This window comes from Harmonia axyridis, chromosome 1, assembly GCF_914767665.1.
Source record: "Harmonia axyridis chromosome 1, icHarAxyr1.1, whole genome shotgun sequence".
NCBI classification, from domain to species: Eukaryota; Metazoa; Arthropoda; class Insecta; order Coleoptera; family Coccinellidae; genus Harmonia; species Harmonia axyridis.
Window position 1 is genome coordinate 50,671,048 of NC_059501.1, and position 9,917 is coordinate 50,680,964.

Below are 9,917 nucleotides of genomic sequence, written 5' to 3' on the forward strand. Positions count from 1 at the left end.
TGTTATAAGTTTTAGGTCATCCATGTATAGCAAATGATTGAGTGCAATGGTATTTCTATTTCCTTTGACATTGAAACCTTTTTCAGTAGCATTCAGTTGTTTAGAATGGGGGTTCAGCGCCAAGCAGAACCATAAGGGACACGATGAATCTCCTTGGAAAATTCCCCTTTTTATTGGAATTTCTTTAGTAGTTATGTTCGCCGTAGACAGTTCGATATTCGTTCTCCAGTTTCACATTGCATACTTCAGAAAGTTTATTGTAATTGGATCGATCTTGTATATTTCCAAAATTTTTGTCAGCCACCCATGTGGAATTGAGTCGGAGGCCTTCTTATAGTCATAATATGTCATAAAAAGATTTCTGTGTTTTTTTTTAAGGCTTGGTTGCATATGATGGAATCTATTATCAGCAGTTCCTTCGATCCTAGTGCATTCTTGGAACATCCTTTCTGCTGTGTTGTCATTATGTTATTTGTTTCGCAATGTTTGTAGATACGAGATGCTAAACATGATGTGATGATTTTATATATTGTTGGTAGGCATGTAATTGGTCTGTATTTTGATGGATCCGCTGTGTGTTGCAGATGCTTCGGTAGGAGGTAAGTGTTCCCCGTTGTTAAAAATTTGGGCATTTCCGTTGGATTACTTATAACACCATTTATGGTTTCAACTAGCCTGCCAAAAGTTGTGGATTCCATTTGGGCCAGGTGATTTCCAATTGTGTATGTTTTTCAATATTTCATGGAATTCTTCTATAGAAACTGAGTTATGCGGCATGTGTTCTATTGTCTCACAGGATTTCTCTTCACTTCTTATCCACTCAGCCTGGGAGTTGTAGGGGGTTGGTGTAGCCAGTTGATCTTTCCAAAAATTCTCAATATCCTCGACGCTTGGATAACTTCCTGTTGTTGCTGACATATTATTGTTAAACATTCTATAGACTTTTCTTTCGGAGTTTTCAAAAATCATATTCTGTTTTCTCTATAGCTCTCATTGTATCTTCTGAGTCTTTCGGAGTACACACTAAGTTTTTGTTTCAGTGTGTATAAAATTTGTTGAGCATTTTCATTGTTTAGATCATACGTTGTATGTTGCCGGTGACGATCCATTATAATTTTCACCATTTTTTGTAGTTTTCTAGACGGCGAACCTTTTGCAAATTGGGTGAGCCTCCCAATATAATATATTATTAATACCTTGGCGGATGCTATGAACTTTGTCTTCTAGCCTTTTTTGCCAATGTGGTTTATATTGTTGTTTTTCTCTGGCTGGTTGCTGACTTTTTGATTTTGTCTTCACACCTAGCACTGTTGCTATTGAAAATGCTGCACAGTATATGATGAGGTGTAATGATTCGAGATTATGGTAGTCAGAAAGATACTTGGGTATAATCTCCTTGTTGGTCATGACCAGAAGATGAGATAGTTTCTTGGATGTCCTTAATCTTGGCAAAATCGGTCGTCTCAATGGATCTGTGCCCTCAAAATCTATAACGCATCTATTCAATGTGGCAGATAATCGCTGCAGTAGTTTTCTTTGGTCTTCTTCTGGATTTTCGACGGGTGCAGAATATATATTCCGAGGTTGAGCATCACTTATTGCTATCACATCTGCGATGTCTTGTTCCCCAGAGTTCATTTGTGCATTGATGTTGTATTGGTTTTCAGCAGAATCGTAGTTTTCTTCAATTGTCGTTTCGGTGTTAGTGAGGTTCCTGTTCTGTAACCTCAGTTGGACTTCATTTTTTATGATATTAAGTCTCTCATCGGGTACAAGTTTATTTCTCAATATGACCCGGTATTGGTCGGCTACTCGTTGCTCAGACACTTGGAGTTCGGTATAGTTTCTGTGGAATTCTGCAAATAATTTTTGCCGGTAGCCTATTTTATCCTCTTCCATATTAGTCACTTCATAATATATGCGCATGATCGTTTCATTTATCGAACTTGTCCATTTCATGCGTCTTTTTGGTAGATCTGCTTGGGTGAGTGCTGGTTGGGGATCCTGCGCAGCACCTTCAGCGGTCGGAGAAATTCGTGTTATTCTTCTTCTAGAATGTAGAGATTGTGGAGGCGTAGCATTTTGTTCGACATGTCATGTCCAGCGCCGGCTCCAGACACGCCCTGACGAACCTCAGGCAGCGGCTCTATATTCCTATTCCTCAAATTCACCATCATTTATGGGTTCCTCCGTGTCGTGGGGAAGACGGCCTTTGATCGCTTTTTACGATCCGCAGAGCTACGGTGGGAGAATTTTAGAGCTGCTTTCCACACGGCTTCGTCCGTTACCCTGAACAGGGATCCTTCGACAGGTTACAGCTTCCCTGGTCAGGGAGCTCCTGGAATCTGCGGTGGGCAGGAGTCGATTCAACTCTCCTGATAGGTGGATCGCTAGGGATTTCCTACCGCTACCCATTATTATTATTATTATTATATTCAAGTAAGCACTCACCTGTAGGTTGCTGTCTGTGCTGCCCCAAATGACGTTATGCGCGTTGTCGTCACAGCCTATTATGACTGGAAGTTTTCTACTGTTACAGTATTACACTAGATCTTGCACTTCCGCTGGCGGTGTTGTGGGCCCGTCTTCAACGAAATGAGCGGATGCAATGAAAATGTCTAGTTCGAATTCTCCAACATTGAGGTGTACTTACGATAATTGGGACTACATCCCGAGTCATGTATTCTGAAACACAAATATATTTAATGTTATTTCTTATGAGCACACAGACACGTGAATATACTTGCCTCTGGACGTAATCAATTCTGAGTCTTCACAAGCCAAACCTTTGATTTGACCTACTTTGTCTATCCAGGGTTCCTGGATGAGTACAATATCCAGTTGCAACTTTGCAAATAACCTTGCAATCACTGCTAAAGCTCTTTTCGCATGATGCAGGTTTACTTGCGCCACCTTTGTGAAAATGAAGGTCAGTTTTAGAGGTTAGAGAGCTGAAATTTTCAGTCCTTACATATCCCCCTCCCTTCTATATTCCTGCTCTTCCTCGAATTCTATGCGGGAGGTATTCTCTCCAGAAATCGAGGAGGTACTTTGGTCTTGGTCAGACCCCCAATCACCAAACACGCCCAGCCACCAGGTATCGCAGAAGAGCCGACGGAAGCTCCAGACTGAGCTTAGTTCAAGCCATCGCCCCCTCCTACTCCCCAGATTTTCCGGATTTTGAGGGCATCTCCACATCCTTAACCTTCGCAGAGCCTCCTTTCTTTCCGAGCCCCGTTTAATTTCGGCAATGACTTCATAAGCCAGTCCGCCAACTCTTGGGATCCACAGTCCACCAGCATCATTCCACAGCGGAAATGAACCCCGGTGAAGTGGATTTCCCTCTCCTCACTGCCGCACATCTACACCAGGATGTCTTCTAGGGAGGAGAGATGTCCGGCTTCCAGAATCACCCTAAGGTCGTCCTTGGGTATTATACCTATTCTGGACCCTTTATTTTCCTTGACAGCTGCTGCATACCCTGTAGCTTGCCCCTTTTTCCTTTCCCGTCGGTGTTGTGTTACCTTCGTGGTGGGGTAGGTTGTCTGTTTGGGATGCCTAGTCTCCTCAGGTGCAAGTCCCTGATGGAGGAGTCACAGGTACTTCCGCACTCCGGCCCTTTCTCAGTGGATCATCTCTTCCGCCCGGTTGTCCCAATTTGGGCATCTCAAACGGCAGACGGTTTTTCCGTTTGTTCCCTTTTTCAAGGGGCCCGGATGAAGAGGTGGAAGTCTTCTCTCCCTCTCCTTCAGTGGGTTTAATTTTGTCTTGGTCCTTTTGCATGATAGATCCCACAAGAAGCTAGGGTCATATAGGTCCATTTTCACATGGCCCTGAATGTAGAGTTAAGGGATTTTATACAATGGTGTTCCCCTGGTGTATGATAGTTTGGCGAGACGTTCTCGAGCCTAGTTATAGGTGCGCTCTCTCCCGGGGGTTTTGGTGTTTCGTGCGAGGTCACTGATGAACTCTACAGTTAGGCCATCTCTGATGCGCCCTCTCCCAGAGGTTTTGTGTTTCGTCCAGAGATCACTGTATGGCCTAACTGAAGAGTCCACCAGTTATCTCGGGACGAAACACAAAACCCCTGGGAGAAGGCGCACCAGAGATCATTGGACGGCCTAACTGAAGAGTCCACCAGTGATCTCGGAACGAAACACCAAAATCCCCGGGAGAGGGCGCACCTATAATTTGGCTCAAGAACGTCTCGCCAAATATTATATTATATCAACCCAACCTCAGCTTACCTCATCCCATGATAAACATTAACTAGAGTTTCATTTGAATATATATACTACGCCACTGCTTACGGTAACTGAAGTCGGCCATTTGCGGAAACCTTTGTGATTCCCAATTTCAGGTCTTATTTCATAGACAAATCTTTCTCTATGTCTTATGTTATGCTCCCTCCTGTCATTCTATACTCATCGTATTGAACTTAACTCATAGACAAACTAATCTACTAGTTTATCTATGACTTAACCTATAAATGTTTTTATGGGTTATCTATAGTTCGCAGTTGCATTACCAGATTATTTACAAAATTATAAAAATAATATTAATATAAAGTAATATACTTTTCAGCGAAATAAATATATTTATTTCAGAAAATGGAAGATTTCGTTTGTCCAAGATGCAGGACGTCCAAATTTCAAAATCCCTCGTTAAAAATGATGGTGAATGTTTGTGGGCATGGACTTTGCGAAAATTGTGTAGATTTACTTTTTTTGAAAGGTGAGTTCTACAATGGAAACTAGTTTTTGAGAGAACTGAGGAAGTGAAATAAAAGAATATCAATTATGTCAAATAGTTATCTCGTATTTAGAAAAAAATATATAAGGTAAATGTTTACATAATAATATATAACGCAATGAAAGAGATGAAGTTTTTCAAACTTACTCAACTTTGGGGCGTAGAATACAAATCTATAGTCAACAAATTCTGATTGCATCTAGTTTAAAAAAAAACAAATATTCACCAAGGTCTCTCCACTCTTATACAAAGTCGATTTTAATCTCTAATCAAGTAACATTAACAAATGTTGATGAATAAAACATTCGTTGTGATGACTTTGGAATGTTTTCAACAGGTTCAGGGACTTGCCCAGAATGTCGAATTCCACTACGTAGAAATAATTTCAGAATACAATTATTTGAAGATGCAACAGTAGAAAAAGAAGTTGATATTAGGAAAAGGATATTGAGAGACTTCAACAGAAAGGAGGAAGACTTCAAAGCTTTAAAAGATTATAATGATTATTTGGAAGAAGTTGAAACTATCATTTACAATTTATGTAATAATATAGATGTTATAGAAACTAATAAGAAAATCGAACAGTATAAAAGAGAGAATAAAGATATTATTCAGAAGAACAAAGGAAAATTGGGAAGGGATGAATATGAATTAGAAGAACTTTTAGAACTTGAAAAACAACAAGATGAGTTCAGAAGAAAAGAAATTAAAAATGAAGAAATTTTTGCTAAAAAGAAAAAAATCAAAGATAAGGAAGCATTGCTTGATGAGCTCATGTTTTCAAACAGTACCGCTAAAAATATTTTGGAATCTTTTGCTGAAAAAGCTAAAGAAGAAGAATTGAAGCCATTACCCCAAAAAATGACACAATTTTCAACTGGTATTCAATTTGGTAGGCAAAATCAATCCATATTCCTTCCTATACCAAATGATGAAAATCCCACATATAGTCACAAAATGATGAGTTATGAAACTAAAGGACCTTTTCCGCCAAATGACCATGAAGTTATTTCTAAAGGCTTTCTTAGTAATGTAAGGTGTGAAGTAGAACAAGAAAGAGCTGGAGGATACCAATCTTCAATCTCATGTATGAGAGCATTACAAGATGCTTTATGTGGATTATACCATACAAAAAAGCAGATAGTTTATAATTACTAAATAATATTCTGTCCTACATCTCCAAAAGAGTATAAAATTTCCATAGATAGATTTTTTTTATTTACTCTAGTTTTTTTATGATGTGACATTTTCATCGATATTTCAAATTTCTTTAAAATATGGAAAAAACTTATTGAACACACATAAAATGCTTGATTTGATCCAATGAGTATTGAAATTATAAATAATGAGAATGTTTTCATACATTGATGGTCTCAATAGAACAAATCATGTTTATTTATTATAACTGTATCCAATTTTTCTTGTTTTTTGCTAATTATAATTTATGGATTACGAATTAAAAAACAATTGAATATTTTTTCATGTCTATTCAGAGTTAATTTGGGAAGTTGGATTCTGTTTTTGGTTAGATTACAACCATATATAGTATGATGAGCATGTAGAGGGTGTGCCGTGCCAAATTAGTTACCTAGCAAAGGGATCCCGAGAATTATTTGAGTTGATAGAAAATCTGTAAATAGAGCCAGCCAATTCCTAGATTTTGAGTTATGACTGAAATATGGAAAACCACCTTTTGTTTACTCATTAAAAAGTGCCTGTAGAAAGTAACGCTCGATTTCAAAGAGAAGTTCACTAGTAGGTTATATCAGTTACTTCAAGTTTCCAAAAAATGAGAAAAGAAAACTTCAATGGATCAAATTCCTATAGCTCTGTTTGCGAATAACATTTCGATGACAACATAATACCACACAAGAAACTTCCACAAGCGATTGGAACAATAAAATTGTTTCCTTTAAAAGATCCACCATTGAGAGAAAGCGCTCTTCCAACTATTTTTCTAAATTTAATTTCATATCTTTACAAACCTATTCAAAATAAAAGGACCGATCCCCAGTTGAGGAGGGATACAAAAATGTTTCGATAAATGATGAAGAAATAGAGGCTTTTTTTCCAATTCAATCAAAGATTTTGAGGACCTCTTGAAAAATTATAATACAAAAATTAATGTGTGTGGATGTTAAGAAGGTCGATAATGCCTTTTGAATTTGGAAGAATCAATATCGATCAATGTTTCGATTCAAGTGAATAATAATATATTTATTCACACTATAAATACAGATACTGTGAACAACTTCGACCCATCAAAATTTACATGGGGTGTCAGAAATACAAAATTAATCAAATATATAAAACAAACAATGAAATCTACAGAATTACAAACATCTTCAACATTTCCTGAGATGAACTACCAAAACTGATCACTCCAGTATTCCTCCATCGAGTAGTAGGCCTTTTGAGCAAGTATCTTTTTGATCTCGTTTTTCATTTTCCTTTTGTCCATAATTTTTAATCGTTCTGGAATCTTATTGTATACTTGGATAGCCTCATGGTTGATACTCAGTTGAGCAGCATTTATTCTGTGGTATGGCGCTGTGAACATTCCTGCATTTCTTGTTTCATACTTGTGATATTCACAGTTTTTAGATAAATTAACCTTGTTTTACATACAAACCTTCAAATCCTACAATGATTTAAAATGAATTTTTCCTTTCAAGTATCCCCCCATAGAGAAAGGAGGAAAAGAGTGACGACTCAGCGGTAAAATAAATAAGCGTGATTGTGGCGACCTTATGGACAGGGAATGGAACTAATGATGTTGATTCTGCGCATTTGGCTCCTTATTATTTCATAATTCCAAACACCTCAAAATTTGAATGAAAACCTGCACCGAAAATTGTGAAAAAACTGTAATATCAATTACAGTTTTTTCAATATTTCAGTGAGGTTTTGCATCCAACTTAATTTTTACTTAAGTAATAATACTCAATGAATTTTGACATACTTTTTATTGCACATAATTATACAAATTGATATTTGTGAACAGAAATTAATGAAATAATTGAATCAAATTATATATATCGTATTGTACCACTTAAATATTAAAGAAGGAAACATTTCATTTGAAGATAAAATAATTATTTTTGTGATTACTGACAAATATCCAGGAAAGGAAGGATTGATTGAGAATTGGTGTCTTCAATTCTTTGGCAGAACTCCAACGTAAGCCTTTTGAAACCTGGAACAAAGTGAAAAATTGATGGTGATCCTGAAGAAACTTTTATTGAAAGTATATAAGGTGATAGCAATAGAACAATATGAAGTGAAAATATAGCTCCCTTTTCTTAAATCGACACAACTGCTCTCTTCGACATTTAGGTACTAATATAAAAAAAAAATTCTCTTTGTTAAATGACTCTTTTTCTTGATATTAATTTGATTTAAAATGCCTGGAAACAGTATCAGTATTCGGTTGGTAATTTCTGATCCTATCTGAACTTGAATCTGTTAAACTAGTACTCGGCACATAATTAATTAAATTATTCTGATCTTAAAGCAGTGCATAATTTGGAAAATCTGGCAGGGATGAAAGTAAAAGTCTTGTTTTAGGTGTATTGAAAAAATTGTCCTCACTGATATGGTCCCCACATATTTCACTCATACTCATATTAATATTTGCTGGATAGAACAGCTTCAATTGATTTATCCCATTCAAAAATTCTAGTTGGAGGTCTAAAACAGTGCTTGTTCGTGGTTGAACCCCTGACAAGTTTGGATGCAACATGAATAATGATATGACAAAATGCTGATCAGTTATGACAAAAGGTGCTTTATATTTATAATTATCATACTTATACGAAAAAACTAGAAGATATATGCCTAAGATTCTTCAATGCGTTACCATCAAATATTCAAACGGAGGAAAATTACGAAAAATACCTACATGATCATTTAATTCAACTGGAACCCTCTAAAATTTAGGATTTTTTTATGTAAAGAGTTTTTGACATTGTTTCATTTGTTATTTTTTTGTAAATGAGAACCTTCTGAAATAAAGATTGTTATTATTATTAACAAACTCGTACCTGCAAGCAAATAAAAATCAGGAGAGAACTGAAACACAAAAGAGAGGTTGGAATTTACGCCGAAAACATTTTATCAGTAGATACAGTAGATAAGGATGAAATATGTTTTTGTGTGAAATAGCGATACATTAGTTCCTAACCCTGTCCCTCGGGTCACTAGCATCAACATTTCAAACTACTCCACGCAGTCGTCAGTCTTCTCTTTTTTTGTCTATGTATCCCCCCATTTCTACGCCCTTGTTTAGAGATCCTTACTTCACACCACAGAACACTAAATATATAAGAAGTGCTAACGCCGTGCCATAGGCGAATCAACATAAGCGCTACGCCACCTGGTGACAATCAGAGTAACTAGAAATGCTGACATGGTTCTTGCCTCAGAGGTAGTCACTAGTCAGTCTTTTTCATTCCTCTGAGGTTCTTGCATTTTGCTTTGTTTTTGTGTGATATTCTACAAATATTTATTTTTTTTTTAAATCATTTCAATAGTTATGAGTCGTTCGAATCGCTAGTGTTCAGTTCCTCAGTGTTCTTCCTGGGAAAAAAGTTCAAATATCAAATTCCATGCTTTCCCTCAAACTGTTTTATAACTAGGTAATAAATATCGTGTTTAGGTGGAAGGAATATTGGGGAGTAAAGTGCTGATGGATCGACAAAAAGCTTGGCAACTGAAATTCAAAATCGATAAACCAGTGACAAGAAATATGAAAGTATGTTCCCTGCATTTTATCGATGATGATTATTTTTATCGAGGTAAGCACTGATAGCACAAGAAATTTTAGATGTTATTTATGGGGATAATAATAATAATAATCGTTTACAGATTCCAGTTCTACTCAGAAAAAATGTTTGAAAAATACTGCTGTGACTTCCAGAAATCTTCCTGTTGGATCTACTACGACAAAGGAAGAACCTGAATGTTCTAGTAGTAGATCTTAAAGATTGAAACAAAGAAAAACTTGTTGCTGAAGAATGCTCTTGTGAACAAATCGAACCTGCTCTACAAGTTACTTCCCAAGATGAAATCCAAACTGCACAAGGTCTTTTACAGTTTTTTCAGGGTCAGCCTGATTATAATGGACATAAAACTTTCAAGGATTTCGAAGTGCAAGTGAATACTCC

At 36.6% G+C, this 9,917-nt stretch overlaps 1 protein-coding gene and 2 long non-coding RNA genes across 3 annotated transcripts; 1 reads left to right on the top strand and 2 right to left on the bottom strand.

The window, feature by feature from the left end:
* Window positions 1–4,469: 4,469 nt before the first annotated feature.
* LOC123688578 (CDK-activating kinase assembly factor MAT1) lies at window positions 4,470–5,957 on the top strand. The gene is made up of 2 exons (XM_045627158.1): window positions 4,470–4,734; window positions 5,090–5,957. The coding sequence occupies exons 1-2, from the start codon at window positions 4,611–4,613 to the stop codon at window positions 5,908–5,910; spliced, it is 945 nt and encodes a 314-aa protein (XP_045483114.1). The 5' UTR covers window positions 4,470–4,610; the 3' UTR covers window positions 5,911–5,957.
* Window positions 5,958–6,948: 991 nt separating this feature from the next.
* LOC123688580 lies at window positions 6,949–7,578 on the bottom strand. The gene is made up of 2 exons (XR_006750066.1): window positions 7,385–7,578; window positions 6,949–7,314 (listed from the first exon to the last, which is right to left on the bottom strand). It is a non-coding gene; the product is annotated as an uncharacterized LOC123688580 (long non-coding RNA).
* Window positions 7,579–7,699: 121 nt separating this feature from the next.
* On the bottom strand, window positions 7,700–8,994 carry LOC123688579. The gene is made up of 2 exons (XR_006750065.1): window positions 8,650–8,994; window positions 7,700–7,948 (listed from the first exon to the last, which is right to left on the bottom strand). It is a non-coding gene; the product is annotated as an uncharacterized LOC123688579 (long non-coding RNA).
* Between the last annotated feature and the right edge of the window lie 923 nt (window positions 8,995–9,917).

Excerpts from the sequence above, each read along its gene's own strand:
- LOC123688578 (XM_045627158.1), top strand. The coding sequence starts at position 4,611 with ATGGAAGATTTCGTTTGTCCAAGATGCAGGACGTCCAAATTTCAAAAT. Across the intron at positions 4,735-5,089 it reads AGATTTACTTTTTTTGAAAG|GTTCAGGGACTTGCCCAGAA; the intron begins GTGAGTTCTACA and ends TGTTTTCAACAG.